This window comes from Delphinapterus leucas, chromosome 7 (assembly GCF_059928025.1).
Source record: "Delphinapterus leucas isolate spDelLeu-1000000601 "Yukka" chromosome 7, BTC_Dleu_Yukka2, whole genome shotgun sequence".
Lineage (NCBI taxonomy): Eukaryota > Metazoa > Chordata > Mammalia > Artiodactyla > Monodontidae > Delphinapterus > Delphinapterus leucas.
The window spans coordinates 100,349,901-100,373,182 of NC_143135.1; the positions used below are offsets into that span (position 1 = coordinate 100,349,901).

The 23,282-nt window shown below is 40.3% G+C and overlaps 1 protein-coding gene across 14 annotated transcripts in view; it reads left to right on the plus strand.

The window, feature by feature from the left end:
* Positions 1 to 17,926, plus strand: part of CCDC15 (coiled-coil domain containing 15) — a 74,344-nt gene extending 56,418 nt beyond the window's left edge. For 9 of the 14 annotated variants that reach the window (XM_089915766.1, XM_089915758.1, XM_089915757.1 and 6 more), the window contains 3 exons: positions 1,967 to 2,134; positions 2,456 to 2,604; positions 3,826 to 5,748. In XM_089915766.1, the coding sequence (XP_089771892.1) occupies positions 1,967 to 2,134; positions 2,456 to 2,604; positions 3,826 to 3,947 (439 nt within the window). In that variant the 3' untranslated portion in view covers positions 3,948 to 5,748. The other 5 variants (XM_089915755.1, XM_089915767.1, XM_089915768.1 and 2 more) reach the window with 3 other exon arrangements.
* The last annotated feature ends 5,356 nt before the right edge of the window (positions 17,927 to 23,282 follow it).

The window sequence follows — 23,282 nt, forward strand, 5'->3', positions numbered from 1 at the left end:
TGAGTAAATGCCAAGGAGTATGATTGCTGGATTATATGGTATTGGATTTTGTCAAATGCTTTTTCTGTATCTATTTATAGGATCTTGTGATTTTTCTTATTTAGCTTATTGACGTGATCTATTACATTAATTGATTTTTTTCATGTTGAACCAGGCTTGCTTTCTTGGCATAAATTCCACTTGGCTGTGGAATGTAATATATGTACATCATTGGATTTGACTTACTAATATTTTTGAGGAATTCTGCCTCTTGTTCATGAGAGATATTTGTTGTAGTTTTCTTGTAATATCTTTGTCAGGTTTTGGCGTTAGAGTAATGCTGACCTCATAGAATGAGTTAAGAAATATTCTTTCTGTTTCTGCCCACTGAAAGAGATTGAAGAGATTTGGTATAATTTCTTCCTTAATTGTTTGGTGAACCCATCTGGGCCTAGTGCTTTCTGTTTGGGAAGGTTACCTATTATTAATTCCATTTCTTTAATATATAAGCTTATTCTCCAATGTATTTTTCATCTCAGAAATTGTAGTTTTCATCTCAAGAAGTTGATTTCAGCCTTTTTTACGTCTAAACTTTTTGAACATATAGGATATAGTTGTACTATCTGTTTTAATGTCCTTCTGTGCTAATTCTAATAACTGTCCATTCTAGGTTGATTTTGATTCATTGATTATTCTCTTCATTATGAGTTGTATTTTCCTGCCTCTTTGCATCTTATCTTTTTTTTTTTGCGGTACGTGGCCCTCTCACTGTTGTGGTCTCTCCCATTGCGGAGCCCAGGCTCTGGACGCGCGGGCTCAGGGGCCATGGCTCACGGGCCCAGCTGCTCCGCGGCATGTGGGATCTTCCCGGACCGGGGCACGAACCCGTGTCCCCTGCATCGGCGGGCGGACTCTCAACCACTGCGCCACCAGGGAAGCCCTGCATCTTATCTTTGATTAGATGTCCAACATTGTGAATTTACCTTGTTGGTTACTGGATATCTTTGTATTCTCATAAATTTTCCTGAGCTTTGTTTTGGGATGCAGTTAAGTTACTTTGGGGCTTTGCTTTTACAATGTTGGGTGTGTCTGGAGCAGTGCTCAGTCTAGGACTAATCATTATTTCCCACTACTGAGGTAAAATCTTTCTGAGAACTTTACCCAATGTCCTGTGCATTATGAGTTTTTCAAGTCTTGACTGGTGGGAACAGGCTCTCTATTCTGTGCTCTGTGTGAGCACAGGACACTGTTCCCTGTTATTCTTTCAGATGGTCCTGTCCCTGGCCCCAAATCATTTCCTCGCATACATGCACAGTGCTCTGCTGTGTATTAGAAGGAGACCCTCTGCAGATCTCTAGGGTTCTCTCTCTGAGCAGCTCTCTCTCCCTGGTTTTCTGTCTTAGGAACTCTAGTTGCTTTTGTGTCCCTGGACTCAGGGAGTCTACCAGGCTCCACCTCAACTCCCTGTGCTGCTGCCTCGAAACTTTCAAGGCAGTAAGCTTGGGCACCTGTAGGGCTCACTTCATTTGTTTTCCATCTGTCAAGGATCACTGTCTTTTGTTGTCTAATATCTAGTGTCTTAAAAACCATTGTTGTTTTGTATTTGGTCTGGTTGATTTGTTTATTTATCTATTTGGTTGTTCAAGGTGGGAGGGCAAGCCCAGTCCCTACTACTCTATTTTAGCCAAAAGCAGAAGTCCTGTCTACTTGTAGTTTTAACCTGAGAAAGTTCTTGTATTAGAATTCTTAAAGGAAAACTCTTTTAGTAGTAACCATTGGTCATTTCCATCCAGGAGGCCATGTGTATACGTGAACTATGGGATAAACTCAAATCAACCAGCAGGAGTTTTTGAGGCTTTTCTAGGGGTGTTAAACTGCTTTCCTGACTCCCCTGTTTCTGGGAATTTCTTGAGTTATTTGGATCTAGAAGCTAATTCTAAATAATGATTTTATGAAATTCCTAACCACATTATGATTTTATCCTCAGAATTAAGAAAAAGAAAGAGCAGCAACGTTATGCTGAAGAGCAGAGGATATTAAGAATGAACTTTCATGAAGAGCCATATTCAGGGGAGAAGATGAGTGAGATACTAGCCCAGCTACAACTTGAGGAAGGAGCCAGAGAAAAACAGCAGAAAGAAAAGGAACACCAAAGGTACTTTGAAAAGTTCTGTGTGAAATTTTGGCTCTAGAGGAAACTTGTTAGGAAGTCAGTGTTCTCATTTTCCTTACAAAAGAGTTGACTGTGTCTTCTCATACTTTGGGGAGTACAGAACTTCATCACATTTCTTGATTGCCTAATACCTCTCTGGCATCGCACTACGTCTTTCCTAGTGCTGCTTCCCAGGACCAAGAGCAAGAGTTGAGGCACAGAGATATGAAATAGTTTAACAGTTAAAGCTGGTAGTAAAATAAGGACTCATACTCATTCTCTTCCTAGTGGTTCACTTTGCCTGGTCATACTGTATTTTTATAGATATGTAGAAGCTTTAAGAGCCCAGATCCAGGAGAAAATGCAGCTGTATAATATTACTTTACCTCCACTATGCTGCTGTGGTCCTGATTTTTGGGATGCTCATCCTGATACCTGTGCCAACAATTGTATTTTCTATAAAAACCACAAAGGTAAGTCTCTTAAAGGAATGGTTGGGGCCTGGTGGCAGTTAAGAAAACAACAACAGTAAAAGTAGTGATTGTAGTAATTTAGCATTTATTGACTAAGGGCTTACTATATATCAGAGACTATTCTACCCCCTTTGCAAAACAACTCTGAGGCAATAAAAATAATTATAGTGAGTTATATTTCTCTTTGAGATCTGTTATCTTCTTGTCTCCATTTATGCTGGGGAAATATTTCTAGCTCACTCCACAGTAGTGAGACTAGGGTTTCAGGTCCTCCTGTAAATGAAGAATATTAGAGCTTGCCTCTTACGGCCATCTAAGTTAGGCCTTATCTAACATAGACCTATTATTTATCTTCACATATATATATATTATTATAATGTGTAGATATCCACATTAGACTTTCAGTTCTGCTAAGGATCACTGAGGGAAATGAGGACCAATATAAACTCTACCTTTATCAGGGATCCCAGCTAGAGAAGATGAGTCATTCCTGCTGTGACTAGTATTTCTGTTTCCTGTCCATTCTTAAATATATTGATTTACATATTGTAGAGATTATATAGGCTTCATACACACACTGAAAGTACTGCAAGTATTTGTATTCCTGTTGCCCTGTGATAAGAGTTCCTTATCAGTCCTGTGAGTTATATTTTAAAAACACAAATCTGATCATGCCATTCCCCTATCATCAAACCCGTAGGACTTACCATTACAGTACAAAATACATGTCGTATTTGGCATATTTTCTCTCTGGCTCCAGGCAACACTCCAGCCTTCATCGAACTTGCTACTGCCAGGACATGCCACATTTTTTTATACCTTCGCACCCCACACACTCATTTCTTTGCCTAGAATGCCTTCTTTCCTTTATTTTTATTAATCTTTCAAGACCATCTTAAATGTTACCACTTCTGGAAATCTTTTCCATCTTCTCCTAGTTTTTCTTTCATTCCAAACTTCATTCTGTGATGACATTTTGTATATGCCTCTGGTCTGGAAATATTACACTGCAATTTAATTTTTGTGTCCATCCTCTCCCTTACCTTTTCTGTAATCACAGAGTACTTGGCATGTGGTAAGTACTCAGTAAATATTTATTCAGTGAATGGGTTAAAGTTAATTCCTATGAGACTGGGCAGAGAAACAGTACTAATAGAAAAAGGTTGGGAGAATTGTTTAGAATCTGACTTCATTCACCACTGTTCAAATCTTTATTTGCAGCATATACCCGGGCACTACATTCAGTCATCAATTCCTGTGATATCCCTGAAGGGAACTCAACTCTTCGAGTCGCCATTCATAATTTTGCTTCTGCACACAGACGGACTTTGAAAAATCTGTAATAAGAATCTGAAATCAACTGTTAGTATTTCAACCTTCACTTAAAGTCAACCCTGAGAGATTATTTACGAAAAGCTGTTAAAGTTTATAAGATGTGTAATCTGAAAAGAAAGACTGTCCCACATAATAACAGCTATCACTATAATTAGATCATGACCATTGTTTCACTCTGTGCTTGGCACCAAGATTGAAAGTTGGCTTCCAAACTTGTCTCTTTGCTGTAAACCACATGGACCACGTTGCTTTAAAAATGATCAGTCACACTGGTAAGGTTTCTCTCACTTTGCTCCGCTCTGATCAGAAGAGATTATTAGAAATCTTTGAGATTATCTCATTTATTGTCCTTCTATATCTGTACTTTGAGTCTTGACAAAATTGAAAATGTCTGGATGAAGCAAAAGAGAAGATGATGAAATGAGTTTCTGAGCCTCAGTGGCCATCTGTTTTGCTGTTAACTTTTCTAGTTGTGTATAACAATTAGAGATGAGAACAATCTGAATTTGATGTATGTTTTCTTTTCTCAAAAATTTTTCTCTCCTGTTTTTTAATTTATTCCCTCTTTCCCCATTCGGTGACAATGGACATAGGACTTCTTAATTTTATAATTTTTATTGCAAAAAAGAGAAAGGCAAATAAACTCTGTCTTTGGGGCATCTTTTATGTGAAATAATTGTGAGTGACATTTCAAAAAGTGAATCTGAAGTCAAAGTGAATAAAGTTCTACCTTATTTCCCTATCTTTAAAAAAATCTGGTGAATGCCATACCTACAGAGCAGATGAAATAAAAATTGCTATAGTTAGTATGAATTTGTTATTTCTTCACAGTGTTTCTTGACACAAAATATGAAAAGGTTTAATATTGTGAATTAAAAATAGGTACTGACATTTTCTTTTTCCTATGTCTTCTAATGGTCAGTGTTAAAAAAGCACTTAGGTTATGTCTCAAAAAACACCTAAATCTCTAGCCAGGTCATTGCAAATAAGAGTCAGAATTACCCATGTGACAAGATTGACTGGTTATTTAACCAGATTAATTATTCAGTTCAGTCAAAATCCTTATGTAACTATATCCTTGATTTAGCCTTTCTGAGTTGTATTTTTTAACAGCTTCACTGAGATATAATTCACAGACCATTTGATTCACCCACTTGAAATGTACAATTCAGTGGTTTTTAGTATATTCTAGGGTTGTACAACCGTCACCACTAACAAATTTTAGAACACTTTTGTCACTCTAAAGAGATGCCCCTGTGATCCAGCAAACCAAAATAATTGAAAGCAGGACCTTCAACAGATATCTGCACACCCATGTTCATAATGGCATTATTCACAATAGCCAAGAGGTGGAAGCAACCTGAGTTTCCAACAGCAGATGAATGAATAACCAAAATGTGGTATATATGTACAGTGGAATACTATTCAGCCCTAAAAAGGAAAGAAATCCTGTCACGTACTATAGCATGGATTAGCCTTAAGGCATGATGGTAAGTGAAGTAAGCCAGAAACAAAAAGACAAATACTGTGTGATTCCACTCATATGAGGAACCTAGAGTAGTCAAATTCATGGAGACAAAGTGGAGTGATGGTTACCAGGGTCTGGGAGGAGGGGGAAATGGGAAGTTGATTAATGAATAGAGTTTCAGTTTTGCAAGATGAAAAAGTCCTAGAGGTCTGTTTCACAACAATGTGCATATACTTAACACTACTAAACAGTATACTTAAAAATGGTTACAATGGTGAATTTTAGATTATGTGTGGTTTTATTTTTTTACCACAATTAAACTTTTTTTTTTTTTTTTTTTTTTTTTGCAGTACGCAGGCCTCTCACTGCTGTGGCCTCTCCCGTTGCAGAGCACAGGCTCCGGACGCACAGGCTCAGCAGCCATGGCTCACGGGCCCAGCCGCTCCACGGCATGTGGGATCCTCCCGGACCGGGGCACGAACCCATGTGCCCTGCATCGGCAGGCGGACTCTCAACCACTGCACCACCAGGGAAGTCCTAAACTTTTTTTTAAATATAGAAAAGAAAAATCCCATACCCATTAGCAGTTGTTTCCCACTCCCCTGGCAATCACCAGCCCACTTTCTATCTCTACAGATTTGTCTATTTTGGACTTTTCATATGAATGGAATCATATAATATATAGTCTTTTGTGACTGGAGTCTTTAACTTAGTGTAATGTTTTTCAAATTTGTGCATGTTGTCGTGTGTATCAGTACTTCATTGCTTTTATTGCTGAATAATATTCTCCTCTATGGATGTACTGCATTTTATTTACCCAGTTATCAGTTGATGAACATTTGGGCTGTTTCTACTAATTAGCTATTATGAATAAGGCTGCTATGAACATTTGTTTACAAGTTTTTCTGTGGACATACGTTTGCATTTCTCTTGGATATATACCTAGGAGGGGATTTGCTGGGTCATATGGTAGCTCTACGTTGAACATTTTGAGGAACTGAAAACTGTTTTACAGAGTGGCTGCACCATTTTACATTCCCACCAACTGTGTATAAGGGTTCAGATGTCTTCACATCCTCCAACCCTTGTCCTTATCTGTCTCTTTAATTATGGTCATCCTACTGGGTATGAAGTGGTATCTCGTGGATTTGATTTGCATTTTCCTGATGGTTAATGATGTTGAGCATCTTTTCATGTGCTTATTAGCCCCTTGTATATCCTTTTTGGAGAGCTGTCTTTTAAGATCCTTTGCCATTTTGTAATTGTGTTATTTATCTTTTGATTATTGAGTTATGAAAGTTGTTAATATATTCTCCATAAGGTCCATTATTAGACTTATGATTTGCAAATATTTCCTGTTGTTCTGGAGATTGTCTTTTCACTTTCTTGATGGTTTACTTTGCAGGAAAAAAGTTTTTAATTTTGAGGAAGTCCAATTCATCTACTTTTTCTTTTGTTGGTTTAGCCATTACCTAATCCAAGGTCATAAAGATTTACTCCTGTGTGTTGTTCTAAGAGTTTTATAGTTTTAGCTCTTACACCAAGGTCTATGATCTATTTTGAGTTAATATTTGTATATAGTGTTAGATAGGGGTCTAACCTCATTCTTTTGCATGAGGATATCTAGTTGTCCCAGCGTCATTTGTTCTAAAAACTATTATTTGCTCCACTGAATTGATGTGACACTGTTGTTAAAAATCAATGGACCATTGGGACTTCCCTGGTGGTCCAGTGGTAAAGAATCCGGCTTCCAATGCAGGGGACGCAGGTTTGATCCCTTGTCGGGGAACTAAGATCCCACATGCCTCAGGGCAGCTAAGCCTGCAAACCACAACTACTGAGCTCACACCCCTCAACTAGAGAGCCCGCGTGCCACAAACTACAGAGCCCACGTGCTCTGGAGCCCGCACACCACAACTAGAGAGAAGCCCTCACGCCGCAACAAAAGATCCCACATGCCACAACAAAGATCCTGTGTGCCGCAACTAAGACCCGATGCAGCCAAAAAAAAAAAAAAAAAAAAAATCGTTGGACCATTAATGTTAGGGTTTATTTCTGAACTCTCAGTTCTATTCCATTAATCTATATGTTTATCCTTAAACCAATACATTCTGTCTTGATTATTGTGGCTTTGTAGTAAGTTATGAAATCGAGAGGCATGAGTTCTCCAACTTTGTTCTTCTTTTTCAAGATTGTTTTGCTATACTGAGTCCCTTGCATTTTTTATACAAATTTTAAGATCACCTTCCTGCAAAAAAGCTAGCTGAGATTTTGATAAGGATTGTGTTGAATCTATAGGTCAATTTGGGAGCTATTGCCATCTGATCCATGAACATGGGATGTCTTTCCACTCATTTAAGTCTTTAATTTCTTTCAACAATGTTTTGTAATTTTCAGAGCATAAAATGTGTACTTTTTTGTTACATTTATTCCAAAGTATTTTATTCTTTTTGATGCTATTTTAAATGGATTATCTCCTTAATTTTATTTTCAGATTGCTCATCACAAGTGTGTAGAAATACAATTGATTTTTGTGTATCAATCTTGTATCTTGTAACCTTCCTGAATTAATTTTTTATGCCTAATAGTTTTTTAGGGCATTCCTTAGGATTTTTCATCTATAAAATTTTCTCATTTGGAAATAGAGACGGTTTTACTTCTTTTCCAATCTAGATGCCTTTGATTTCTTTTTCTTGCCTAATTGCCCTGGATAGAACATCCAGTACAATGTTGAATAGGAATGATGACATCTGTGTCCTGTTCCTAATCTTAGGGGGAAAGCATTTAGTCTTTCACTATTATGTGGGATGTTAGCTGTGCATTTTTCTTGGATAGGCTTTATTAGTTTAAGGAAGTTCCCTTCTATTACTAGTTTGTTGAGTGTTTTTATCATGAAAAGTTGTTGGGTTTTGTCAAATGCTTTTTTTGCATCTATTCAGATTATCATGTATTTTTGTCATTTTTTCTATTAATAAGATGTATTATATTAATTGATTTTCAGATGTTAAAGTTTTTCACTCCTAGGATAAGTTGTATTGGTTTTTATTTGTTTCTTTGGTCTCGTCTAATGTGTTTTGATTGTTTGTTTGTTTTTTTCTGCTTGTTTTGTTCTACTTTTTTTAGTTTGGTTACCTGATATAGGTGAATCGACTTGTCTGACATCAAGTTAATGGTAGAATGGTGATGGGATTAGGTCTTACACAGGACCAGGGAAATTTCAAGTCTTCTTCCTCTAGGTTAAGTCTATGAATATAAATCTCACCTGATAATGAGTATGCTTTTGTATTGTAGTTTGGTTATGTGTAGACAGTATCTAAAGGTTTATTTTTGTGGGGTTAGAGAATGTTGGGATAACTAGCAGCTACCAAGGAGGAAGCCTGAGTCTCATGACCCTTAGTGATGATAGGGCAATGAATCCTGTTTGAATTGGATGAATGTGCTTTGGAAAGGAGCCTGGACTCTAAGACTTTGCCTGAATTTACACGTTTCTGAAGTCATGGTTGGGAGGACAAATTCTACAAGTTTTCTAAATTAGCAGGGACTAATAAGGAAGAAGAGGCCTGAAGATAAGATTGAGCCTAAATGAGATAGATTTTGATTTCAGGGCGGGGCGGTGAGGGACAGGATTAAAATTGGGCCCACTATTTCAAATAAGGTAGGTGACAGACATTTCAAGTGAAAAATGATTGATTAAAAATGAACACTTTCCGGGCTTCCCTGGTGGCGCAGTGGTTGAGAGTCCGCCTGCCGACGCAGGGGACACGGGTTCGTGCCCCGGTCCGGGAAGATCCCACACGCCGTGGAGCGGCTGGGCCTGTGAGCCATGGCCGCTGAGCCTGCACGTCCGGAGCCTGTGCTCCGCAATGGGAGAGGCCACAACAGTGAGAGGCCCGCGTACCGCAAAAAAAAAAAAAAAAAAAAAAAAGAATGAACACTTTCCTAGATAACTGTTTCTTTTTTTTACTCTCTTCAAAGTTCCTGTAGGTTTTCCCTCACACTTACTCGCCGTTGGTGACGATGCTTTCTGTATCACTGAAAAAACAAGCAGTCAAAGGGAACTTCCCTGAGCTCCCACTGTCATATCTACCTACCTACCTTTATGTGTTAATTCCTGTTAATATGGATGAGCTGTTTGCTCTCCTGTCTTAGGCCTACTCTGACTACTGGCTGGATCCAGTTCCCTTCTACCTACTAAAGGACATTGCCTCTGCATTTCTTCCCCTTCTCTTCTGCATCATAATTTTTCCTTGACTATTAGAGTGTTCCTATCAGTATATAAACTTCCTGTGATTTCTCCCATCTTGAAAACTAACCAAGAAAAAAAGAAAGGAGAGAGAGAGAAAGAAAAAGAAAGCCACCTGCTGCCTTTCTTTACCCCACATTCTCCTTCATGTACCACCAACCTTCTCTGCTTCTCTTTATAAAACTCCTTGCGTGTCTATACTTCCTGTTCCTGTTCTTATCACATTCACTCTTGAATACATTCTAGTAAGACTATTTGCCTTTACCTCTCCAATGAAAGTGCCCTTTTCAAAGTCATCAATGACATCCACGTTGCTAAATCCAATGGTCATTCTCAGACTTTATCTGGACCTGTCATCAGAATTAAACACAACTGATCACTCTGTTTTTTTGAGGTACCTTACACATGGCTCCCACAACCCCAAAGCTTTTGAGAGTGTCCCAGGGCTCAGTCCCTGGACTTCTTTTGTATCTACACTTGCTCTTTTGGTGATCTGTTTTAGTCTTGTGGCTCGAAATATTACCTATATACTGATAACTCCCACATTTATGTATCTGGTGCAGACCTCTCCCTGAAAATGCAAACTTTTAACCCTAACTGCCTACTTGACATTTCCACATCATTGGTTTCCCTCAATTTGCTCTTCCTATAGTCTCCCCCATATCAGTTAATAGTAATTCCATTTGTCTAGTTACTGAGGCCAAGAACCTTGAAGAAATCATTGACTTTCCTCTTTCTCTCTCTTTCATCTTTCATCACTTCATCAGCAAATCATGGCAACTCTACCTGCAAAATATATTTTCAATTCACATTACTTCTACTGCGAGATGCCTGGTCCAAACCACCATCATCTCTCTCATAGATTATTTTAAGAGTTCCTAAGTAATCTCTTCTTGCACCTGTGTACTTTCTCAATACAGCAGCCAAATTTAACACATCTAAAACCAAACCTTCTGATTTCCACCCTCTGCACACACACACATTCTCTCTCTCACACACACATACACACATCCCAAACTATAAAAACATCTGTTTCTTCCTGCAGTCTTCTCCATTCTCAGCAAATGACAACACCATCCTTCTAGTTGTTCTGGCCAAAAAAGCATGGAGGCAACCTTCACTCTTGTCTTTCTTATACAGCCCACATCCAATCGTTGTTGGCTCTACCTCGAAGATATATTTAAAATACAGCTCTTTTTTCCATGTCTGCCCTACTACAACCCTGTTCTAAGTCATCATCATGTTTCACCCGAGTTATTGCAGTAGCCTCCTGGTTGGTTCTGTTTCTCTATTTGCCCACTATAGACTGTTCTTAGCACCACCTAAGTTCTTAGCACTTAGGACCACTTAGCAGTCCTTTCAAAAAAGTGAGATCATGTCACTCCTCTGCTCAAAGTCTCCTTTGGCTATTCATTTCATTCAGAAAAAGCCGGAGTCCTTACAGTGTCATACAAGGCCCTGTAAAATCTGGTCCCAGTTACTTCTGAGACTTTATCTCCCACTACTTTCCTCCTTGCTTGTTCTGCTGGACCTCGTTGACCTTGTATTTCGATGGATGTTCCAGGGACTCTTCTTTTTCATTAGCTCTCTGCCTGGAGACACTTGTCCCTCAGATAATGTTTGGCTCACTTTATTACCTCCGTCAAGCCTTCATTCAAGTGTATCAGAATTAAGAGGACCTTCCCTGACCACGCTGTTTTAAAATATGACCCTCCTACCCACCCCCATGCTTAGGTGCTCTGTCTCCCCTTCCCCTGCATTATTTTTCTTCATGATACTTACAGCTGTATGGCATACTATATATTTTACTTAATGTTTATTTTCTTTCCCCACTAGATTGTATACTCCATGAGCACAGGGATTTTTGTCTGTTTTTGTTCAGTGCTCTATCTGGCATGTAACAAGCTCTCAGAAAATACTTGTTAAATAGATAGGCAGATTTGAATTTTTAAAATTCCAAATGCTTCTGCATGATTAGTAGTTTTACCTGATGTTTTTGATCTTTAAAGGTCCTTAGACATCACTTTACTTTGTTTTTCATTCTTTAACTGTGACTGTGATTTGAGACAAATAATTTCTCTGGGCTACAGTTTTCTCTTTCTGTAAAGTAAGAGAGTTATACTAAGGGATCTTCAATCTTCCCTGTGGCTCTAACGTTCTATGAATGTATTAATTATGTTTTACACCTTTGACCTCACCAGTTTTCCATTTCATTCGCTCTTCATGCTGAGTTGTGGACTCGTGGTACATTTTACTTGTAGATGTTGCGGTAGTGTCAGACAAGTTCATCCTCTTCAACTCTGATTCCAACCCTGATCTTGTCAGAGTAGATGCGAGTTCAGTAGGTCACAACGGAATAGGAGAGCAGGGCAGGAGGATATAGGAAAGTATGGGCGTGTGTCCAGCAAGAGGGCCACGAACCCAGAAGAGCTCAGCTGTTCTATTCCCCAGAGGCAACTTTATCAACTTATAGAATTCATGCCGAAAGACAGAATATACACGTGATAGAGGCAATTCCCGGATTACGGTAGTGGCAGAGAATATTCATGTACTAGTTTTTGTGCAGTAACAATCACAAAGCCAGCACGTGATGTATTTTCCTAGGCAGTTCTACCTAAAACGGCTTGCTCTAATTGCTTTAATGAACTCTGTGGCTTCTCCCTGGCATTGTTCCAGTGTGTTACTGGTAACTGTCCAATATTACTTACCCTTATTTTTTAGCCCTTTTATGATGGGCAGGAATGAGATTGTCAATAACTTTATTGACTACCCACTGGGTGCAGAGGCTAGAAACTGCTGCTTTCACATCTTCCAACAATTTAAGGTATGATAGGTAGCAGGTATTACTTTTCTGTGTTTGCTTACTTAGATTCTGGTTTTGGAAGCAAACTATTCCTTTAGTTTCACTTTAAGTGTAGTGAGCATAGTTTGCTTTGTATCCCATCTTGGGCATTTTTCCATGCTTCTCCGAAAAGAAGACTTGGCAGATTGGATATATTATAGAGAAAGATAAAAGCAAATGTTCTCCTGGCATGCTAGGCCCCTTCCACTGAGCGAAAGACTTTGAATATGCTGACTTTGGTTTTTAAAGGTCTCTTAAGGTAGAAATGAATGGTCCGTGTCTGGTCTTGCTCTCAGTATTACTGACCACTATTAGAGGGGTGTGCCAAAGAGAAGTCAAATCAATTCCTTTTGATTAAGACAGTTTGGCGTTGTACTTACTGCACGAGTCATCATCCCTTCCAGGCCCCAAGATGAGATCACCCTTGGTAAACGTTTTACTCAATTCTTGTCTTAGGTTCCTCCCCCTGCCTCAAAACACCTACGGAAATCATTATACGGAATCCACTGTGTATAATAAATTAACTTCTCTCCGGTTCACTTGAAACCAAGTCCCCCTAAAACCGAGTTCCCCTGCCGAGTTTGTGATTAACCTCTTTATCTAAAACTTGACTTCCTTTCTGGTCCTGCCCCTGGTCCCCTCACAATTGAGGAGTATCAAAGCAAAGAGGGGATTGAAAGTGAGCAGCACCCCGTGGGGTCCTGCCGGGTACAAAAGTCCCTCTGTGTCCCCCATTTCTTGTTTGCAGAAAAAGGCTTTAGTCTCCTAAGGCTTCGCTGAGTTCCAATGAGCAGACTCAAGAAGTTGCTAATTAGGGAAGTGAGGGAAGGCAGGAACAAAGGAAAAGCAGTCAAGAAACAATAGTTCAGCAACAAAACAGAGTCCGAGTTCCTCCTCGTGGATACACGTTACAACCTGACACATGTTTTTGAGGTGTTCTGCAGGAGCTAAGACTGCCCTCCCACCCATGGGGACTAAATGCTGAACACGAGCGCGTAGACCCCAGACTGGTTGGAACCAGAAGGTTGATGATAAAGATTCCTGAAACATCACCCTTTTACCTTACACACCAATCAGAAGAAAGCCCATGAGCTGATCACGCACCCTGCAACCTCCACCCCGATGTTGCCTTGAAAACCCTTCCCTGAAAGCCATCAGGGAATTCAGGTCTTTTGAGCACGAGCCACGCCATACTCCTTGCTTTGCACCTTACAAAAAACGCTGTAATTTCCTTCATCACAACCCAGTGTTAGTAACTTGGCTCTGCTGCACGGCGGGCAAGTAAGACCCAAGTTCAATTCAGTTACACACTTAGAACGGCACTAGCTATGTACCATCCTTGGGAGAATTGAGAAAATAGCCTCTCAAATCATTTTCTGTGTTTTCTAGTTTAGATGAAAACAATACGTAAATAGAAAAGCCATGAGGATTCCATTTATAGGAAATAGGGAGAGAGAGGGAAACAAATTATACCATGAGAAAGCAGAAATCCAGAGGATAGGTCATTCTGTAGGAAAACAAAACTTCCTTCAACAAGTTAATGGCTTGAATTTTAAAAATAGGGAGGTGGCTCTAGATTTAGACAGATTTAAAGAGATTACAAACCTCAAATATAATGTATGGACCTTGTTTGGATCCTGATATGAAAAATTTAAAAAACAGTCTGAAAACTGTGTGTTTGAAGCAATTTTGAACAGAGTCTGAGCTGTTCATTGTGTTAGGTATAACAATGGCATTATAGTTATATAAGAAAATATCTATACAGAGATGGATACTGAAGTACACAGGGATGAAATAAAATTATGTTTGAGATTTACTTTAAAATAATTCAACAAAATGAGACAAGAGAGGTGGATGAAGTAAGTGTAGCGAAAGTTTGATAATAGTGAATCTAAGTGACAGGTATATTGGGGTTTCATTATGCTATTCACTCTGCTTTTGTGTATGTTTGAATTTTTTTTTTTAAAGCAATTTACTTTAAAAAAAAAAAACACCTTGGGCCTGAAATAAACTTGTTAGCATTATAAATGTCCTTCCCTTCCTTTCTCCTTCCCTTCCCCCTTTCCCAATAATAGAAGGTTTAGGAAGGAAAGTAATATCCCTTAGCTGTGAGACTTCTGACATGATAGTTATTATCAGGTGGTGATTAGAACCTAGAGGCTGCAGCATTCTGTGGTCTTTCTATAAGAAAGACTGGGCACCTAGTCTCCTGGTGTTATTATCTGGTGAATTCCCAGGCATATAAAATTTGAGAAGTTCAGGGATGAAAGACCATAGAAAACAGGGTAGAAATTACAAAAAACCAAAATGGTGATTTAGTAAAAGGAGCTTTGAAATCTTGGGGTGAATATTTATGTGGTTTAAGTTAGGGATGGGAAAAGTCATTTAGATTTCTATCTTCCCTCTGAATAGGATCTTCTAGAGATTGAAACATTGCTTTTTGCTGTCAAAGCTCTTTCTTGCTCTGTCTTCAAAGGCCCTACTGCTGTGGGATAGTTTGTGCAGTGGTTAAGGTCACAGTCACAGGTTAAATTCTGATTGTACCACATATCAGCTGTGTGAGCTTAAGCAAGTTACTTGAGTTCTCTGTGTCTCAGTTTCTTTTTCTTTTTTTTTTTTTTTTAACATCTTTACTGGAGTATAACTGCTTTACAATGCTGTGTTAGTTTGTGCCTCAGTTTCATCAACTGCAAAATGGGAATAATAATAGTACCTACTTCATAGAGTTGTGAGAATTCGATGAGATAGTTCAGACGTTTCATTTGACCTTTCGTATTAATGCCTAAGAGAAAAGGTTTTCTAAGTCCCTAGGTCATGATGACATTTACATTTGATTTGCATTTGGGTATTTGATTTTATTCATTGTTCCATCCTACTCTGAGCCTTCTTACCACTAAAGCCAGATTTTTTTTTTTTAAGGTGGAAAATCAAGGAAAGAGACTTTGCCTAGTTGCCAAATGGATGGGTGTGTTGTTTAAATTGTAGACTAGCACGCCTCCTTTATTGCTCATCCAGAGGGTGAAATGATGCCTATCTTCAAGTCCTTCCTGGCTTAAAACTGTAGGTACCCTCACCTGACAGGTTCAGCTACAGGAGGAACATGTCTTACCCTGTTTTCCCAGGGGGACTCTGTGTTTTCTCTAAGGAGTTCAAAGCAATTGCTACAGAGCTGAGCAACACATCTTTTCCTGTCACTACTGGGACTTTATATCCTACGCATGAAACCTGACTGACTGTCATACAGCTCGGTCTTTTAGGGTTCAGCCTCAAGAGCCTTTTTCCACATAAGGTAACTCCTTGTTCTTCCCTTACAAGTGACTTGGCTCAGGGATAGTAGATAAGGGCCTTTCTCCCTGTGACCCCTGCTCTGTAAAAAGCAAACAACAAAAACAAACAACAAAAAACAAAAACCCGGAAACAGAGTTGGGAGTGGAAGGGGGAACCACATAGACATAAGGCAAGAAACAGGCTGGGGGCTTCCCTGGTGGCGCAGTGGTTGAGAGTCCGCCTGCCGATGCAGGGCACACGGATTCGTGCCCCGGTCCGGGAAGATCCCATGTGCCGCGGAGCGGCTGGGCCCGTGAGCCATGGTCGCTGAGCCTGTGCGTCCAGAGGCTGTGCTCCGCAACGGGAGGGGCCACAACAGTGAGAGGCCCGCGTACCGCAAAAAAAAAAAAAAAGAAACAGGCTGAGACTGAAATTAACAATGGAAGATCAAGGAAAAAGAGAGTTTGAAGTAGAACGGGATTGGAGCTTGAGCCAACACAATCGGAAGTTTAGCTAGGCATGGGTTTCTGAAAACTGTGGAGGTGTTTGTTATTAGTCTAGGAGACTAACATAGTGTAAGTGGCTTATACTGCAGTGTCTGTAGTAAGTCAGTCTACAGTAAGTATAGACTTACATACAGTGGCTTACGCTGGAAAATCCATTCATGAAGGAATGTCATCAGGCACAGATAAACAGTGATAGCTGGAGACTTAGTTAATGCTCTACTAAATATGTATTTTCTTTGTATTACATTTTCTGAACTCCATACCTACCTCTTCCTCTTCACCACTGGCAAAATGGAAATGTTTGGATTAATAGCCATTAATGAAACTTAATTTGACTCCAGGAGTAAGATGCAATTAGACCCATACAACCCTACACCTGGCCTGCCAGGTGGCACAGGGTAGGGAATTCGTCTAGGCTGTGGTATAGTTCTATCTGACATAGAGGAAATAGGCTGTGATGCTCATTTCAAGACACCCTGCTTTGAATTGATGAGCCAGTTATCCCAGTTTCATCATACCTCGTGCTTCTGTGCTTGCCAGGAGTCCTTCATCAGCTAGCGTTGGGACTGTAAACCTTGCCAGGTCAGATATACAGGGAGATTCCCTGGGACTGGTTCCAAACTGGGTATTGCTCCTGTGTGAATCTCACAGGACTGAGTCTGGCCTCTTCTTGGGACTGTAGGATGCTGGGTGCAGGCTAATAACATTTGGGTCAGGAGAGCCCCTTAGAATTAATAGGCCTTTTGTTTGCCTGAAATTGTCCTTCCAGTTCTGTCTTAAAATTTTACTCACCCTTAAGGCAAAGGATTACTGCCACCCGCTCTATGAAAACCTATCTGATTTCTCTCAATCAGAAGCAATTCTTCCTCCTGCCCAGCCATAGTATCCTACTTGTATGCAGTACATAGTTTTTCTGCCTTACATGATAATTGTTTATATACATTAAAAGACAATTTTCAGAAAAAAGTAAACTCATGACTTTCATACAGATATTAAAATGAACATGTTGATATTAAAGTGAGCATATGTTAGACTTAAACCCCTAAGGAAAATAAGCAGCTGTTATAACTGGTTCCAAGAAAAGGCAAAAGAAAAAAAATACTCATATTTATATGAATAAAGGAACGTTGTGAAAGTTCAAATGGAGACAAAACTGATTTTCTTCTATAGTTATTTAAAATTTGCAGAATTGTAAATTAGATCAACTATTGGCTAAAATCAGATAACCTGGAGGGGAGTCCTCTAGCCAATGTGTAATTTTCCACCGAAGCATAAAATGTTTTCTACAGCTTCCTTTGTTTTGATCCAAAATAGTCTCCAAGAAAGGCTATTCTTGATGACAACCTAAGGCTGGTCTCATTAGATTGGGTCTAACTATTCATATAGGTGCAGCAAGAGTGTTAATTTAGGAGCCAGGTCTTCTTAAGTTTGCTTTACTGGAAGCTTTTATAAGGAATTTCAGATTTGATTTTTTAAATATTTGTTAATTAACCAGACCGAATGTTTATTCATAGTTCATCTGTTTTCAACCTGATTGTATTTGTTAATTTTGAGGCTTGTGTGTGTATGTCTTAAACCTCCTACCGTGCAATAAATAGACGAGGACTTTATAAGACTTGAAGGACTTGACAAAGTCACACAAGGAGTTTGAAAGAAACTGATGAATTTTCTGTTTTGCTTTTTTTTCCCCCTAGAGATGCCTGGGCATATGCCCCTTTCTCTGGCTGAACCTCTGTCATTATAAACTGGAAAGAACCTGTACAAATTCATGAGTAGGGGTGGGGGGGAAAGGTTTAGAAATAGGGCTCAGTCAATAGAAATTACTAGAAGCATACGGTGAACATTTAGATGATCTTGAATTCAGAAGAAGGGAAGACTTGGATCTAAGATAGGGTTAGGACTAGGTTTAGGTCTCACTCCCAGGAATTTCAGTCTCGAGCTCAGTTCCTGCATCTTGCAGCCTGCCTGTCCTTCACATATTTTACAAGGAATGCCAACAGCACACTAAGAGCCAGGGATCTGAGACCAGTGCAAAAGAGTTTTGTGGAGAAATTATAGGGTGAAGGTATTGTTGGGCCAAAGGAGATATAAGAGAGTTTTTCCAGATCTGGGGCCTGCCTTTGCTGCCATGGACACCGAAGGGTAGCAAGAACATCTCCAGTTTATATAGTGCGGCACTAGTTTGTTTATCTAGAACTTCTTTAATCTGACTAGTAAACTTCTCCCTATAAAAGATCTTCCCATTCTTGTCTGTGAAAAGCATCACAGTTCTTTGAAGTCACATGCTTCTCATTTCTAAATCCACTTTCCAATTTTCCTTTGTCCAACCTGCTCTCCCTGTTTCATTCCTCTTGCTTTACAATGGTGCAGTAACACTGTGCTCCCAACTGTAGATATAAGAGAGCAGCGGTGAAAGGCAGGGAGGCATGTCCACAGTCACCCCAGGGGCTGAGAAGGAATTTGATCTTATGGAGTGGCCCTGGGGAGAGCTGGTATCTTATCTTTCCACTACCACCATTATGTGATTCAGAACATGCCTGTTTTCTTCTATAAGCTTAAATTTTCTTGTCTTTGGAATGGGGAGGAGTATTATCTCCTAGCCATAAAGTGGTGCAGAAGAAGGTGTTAGATAAAAGCAGAGTTGGAATAATTTGGAATCAAGGGAATAATGCTGAAACCCGTACTCATGAAGGCAAGTTAGATGTTAACTTGAATTAGCATGGACAGCTGACCTTGCCACTCCACAGCATATTCTGAAAAGGAAAGATTTACATTAAAAGGTAAAATTGTACCATCCCCTGTTTCTAGAATTAGCAAACTGAGAACTACTAGGAAGAACTAAAAAGTTGACAAAGAGCTCCTTTTTTTCCCACTTTTTACAAAACTTTTTTAAAAACCATGATATATATACAGGAAGTTGCAAAAATAATTCAGGGAGGAAACTTTACCCAGTTTCTCCTATAGCTATAGCACAATATCAAAAGCAGACAGTTGGCATTGGTTCTATGTGTGCCATTTCCACACGTGTTGATTCATATAAACACCACCATGATCAAGATACAAAACTATTCCATCACCGCAAAGACCTCCCTCATGTTACTCCTCGAAAGTGACACTCGCACCCCTCCCTGTCCCCACATCCCTAACCCCTGGCCACCATTAAGTTCCTTGCCATCTCTACAATTTTGTCATTTCAAGGAAATGGAATCATATAGTACGTGGCCTTTTGAGACAGATTTTTTTTCACTCAGCACAATGCCATTGAGATCCATCCAAATTGTGTGTAGTAATAATTCTTTTATTTACTGAGTAGTATTGGGTGTACCATAACTATTCACCTGTTGAGGGACATTTTCGTTGTTTCTAGGTTTTTGCTATTATAGATGAGGCCACTACAGACATTTGTATACAGGTTTGTATGGACAGAAATTATCATTTATGGAAGGCAACTAGTGGGCTGTATGGTGAATGTATGTTTAGTTTTTTAAGAAAGTGACAGCATGTTGGATCATGTTTTTAATCCTCTCTTCCAGGTGGGTGGTAGAAATTCAGGTTTCCTACTTGGCCTCAGCTGATACCCGTGGGGTGGTGGAGAAGGGCATCTCGCTACAGCTTGGAGAGTGGGAGATCGGGGTCCCTACTGTGCCTCCACTGACACCACCCTGCATGAGAGGGGGAGGGGCCCTCCTTACTGCTCCCCATATGATCTCTGCTGACACCATGGGGGTGGGGTGGGGGCGTGCTCATCACCACTGGAAGGTGGCGAAAGTCCTGGCTTCCCAGAACTCAGAGTTCCCTGACACTGCCCTGATGCCCTGATGGCGGGGCTGGGAGGACGCCTCATTCCAGCCAGGTGCAAACGGAAGTTGAGGCCTCCACTTCGCCTCTGCTGATAGAAGTGGGGCGGGCTGCTGTGCTCTCTGTAGTGTTTGGGTGGAGGGGCTGCCCCTTTCTTGATCCTTTACTTAGCTGGCTAGCTTTTCTTGGTGTTTTTTCCTTTCCTTTTTTGTCTGTGCTGTTGATGTTTCTGGACTGGGTGCTGGCTTCTCCAGAGCCCAGCCCAGGATAAATGAGATAAAAAGCAACCCAGACAAACCACTACTGTGTCTTTCCTCAGATCTTGAGTTTCCTAGCTAATCTTCCTTCTTCTCTCCACTTTTTCAGAATTTTCTTATGTTGCTGTACATATAATGCCCAGGGTTTTAGCACTTAGCAAGAAGAATAGGGAGAAGTGAGTCTATTCCATCTTGATCCAGAATCAGAGGTCGGCAAGGGCTTTTAAATGGCCATTTCTCCTCTAAGAACATAAATCTGATTGTGTCTCAACCCTTCTTGAAAACCTCCTTTTCATAACTCCCAACTGTCCGAAGGACAAAATCCCAGCCCCTTAACATTGACTTTGAAGGCTCTTCGCTATTTCACCACAAGTAAAAACAGTCATATCTTCAGCAACTCCTCACTGTGCATGTGTGCTCTCCAGCTACACAGAATTTTTTATGCACCATCTCTTAAATAGACCACGCTTTTTCATGCTCTGCTGTTTTGCACATGCCTGTGTCCATGCGCTCTGTTGGTCCTACCTTTCTCTTCTTCTCTACTTCGCACGCGCCCAGCTGTGCTTCACATCTGCTTCTCATATTACCTACTGTGGAGCATCTCAAGCCTCTTCCAGGGTCATCTGATCCTTTCTCAGGGCCTCCTTAGGAGGATGAACATACCTCTTTAACCTGTTTCTTGTTTGAGTCAACCTGTTCCTCTAGGGCTCTTTGAGGTGGAATTACATCCCTATACATGTCTGTCCCATTCAACTGTGACTCCTTTGAGATTAGGGGCTGTGCCTCTCTCATCCTGCCTGGCACATAGTTGGCACTCCAAAAGTGTTGATTAAATGAATATATTAATGAATTGTTACTTTCAGATACTAGAGCAACCAAAACTTGTCCTCAGCTTGTGTGAACAGACTACCTGAGTCTGCCTTTTATCGTTACCTTATATTCCTTTTTATTTTTCCCCCTGAACAAAGCAACTTTGGGAGACCATAATAGTTTAACCACTTGCCCAATCTGCTCCTCCCTTCCCAAGGACTGCCTCCTTTCAGGTTGTCCGTATATATACCTGCTGCCACCCCGGTTGACTATTTGAGAGCAGGACTGTCCCCTTGTTTGGCTGATAGTGGTCCCCAAAGCCCATTCTTCAGGCCATTATGAGCCATCAGTCCAGTCTTGAATAGACTGAAGCCCCTCCTTTTGACCAGTCGTATCAATGCTGGGGCTTTCTTTGCCAAGCCCTTCCGAAAAATTGTCTTTTATTGAGAAACAAAATCTTTTTGGATACATGGGCACCTTGCTTATTTATCTTTTGATTGTGTTGGCTGGAAGAAGTTTAAAAGCAATTCTTCTTAGCAAGAGTTCAGCATCTGATATATTTGGGATAATAATAGCTTCCATCATTTTTATGACACTTTACTTAACCCATACATCCATCCTTGTCAAGCCCAAATTATTCCACATGTATTATCATAATGTTTACAATAACTCAGTGAGTGAAGTTATATACACACACACAGATACCCACATACATATACATTCACACACACACACACACACACACACACACAGGATATTAAAGACTTTGCAGGTCAAATCTATTCTGTTACACCCATTGATACTTTTTAAGGACTCTGATCCTTTGGCGCCTATATTTTGTTCTAATTTTTAATGGCCATCTGTTTCCATCAGTTGTAGTCAATATCTAATCCTCAAGCTGTATGTTTGCTCATGCAATATAATAATTGCTCCACTTATCAAACCTATTTAATATGGCCAGACACGTTTTATATGCATAATTTTAAATTCTTACAGCCACCTTGCAAGATAAATGTTATTATCCACATTTTACAGATGAGAGAACTGAGGTTCGGAGAAGTAGGAGAGCCAGAGCTGGCTCTGCCTCAAAACCCATGTTCTTTTCACTACACTTGGCGTCTCAATCAACAGGCCTAATATGAAATTGAACCTTTAAAAGGTTGAGTAATCCCAATTTCTCCTAATATCTCAACTCCTACCCCACTAATCAAGGGTCTGGGTTTTGACTCTATCACAGAAAAAATCGTGCTATTCTCTGTTCAGTGAGACGGAAGTGGGAGAACGGAGATGTGTTCAAAGAATGATGATCGTGTGTGTGCAGGGAAACACGAGGGTTCTGCTGCCTAATGGCTTGTCCTCGTGGCACTTGTTCTCACAGACTTTCTCAAGAATTCAGGTCCCTGGGTCCCTTTGAAAAAACCAGGGAGGACACTCGTTGCTATATCTAGAAGGACCTAAACGGATAACTGACTACCCAAAAAAGTCCCATGGATGGTCAATGAAACTTGCTAGCAATAGGAACTGGTATTTGATGGGTAAAAAGGTCATTATCTGCCGGCTCCTGTTTTCAGGTGTCTGATACTAAGGCATAGTAAGCATTTTTGACCAATTATAGGGCTACCCACAATAAGAACTAAGGCTCTCTTTCTTTAGTGTGTGGTTCAATCGCTCATCCCTTCCCTCCTTATTGCCTTCAGATACTACTGTCCACACCCTGCCAGGTACGAGGAGGTAGCGTGTGAAGGGGGCCAGATAACAGGAAGGTGAGTCGAGGGCAGAGAGCTTGTGTAGCTGAGTGAAAGAAGTATCCTTCTTTGTCACTCCCCCAAGCAGCAGGAAGCGAGGATACTGTCAGGTCACACACAGGAGCAAGTGAGGAACATTGGTAGGACTGTCCCTGCTGCCATCCTGGCCCCTGAATTCACAGGAAGCCACTAGGACAAGGCAAAGACTGTCTCAGGACTGGCCCTGCTCCCAGCCACTCACTGGCACAGCATGAATAAGAGCCATACCACCACGAGGGCGTATTCTTTATGCCTCTCTGAGGGTTCCAGCCACAGACAAGCATGGTCCCCTGAGGGGCACAAACACATCTTCTCCAGAGGGGCATGTAAAATGAGCGCTAATGCGTCTTATGCGTTGGCTTCTCTCT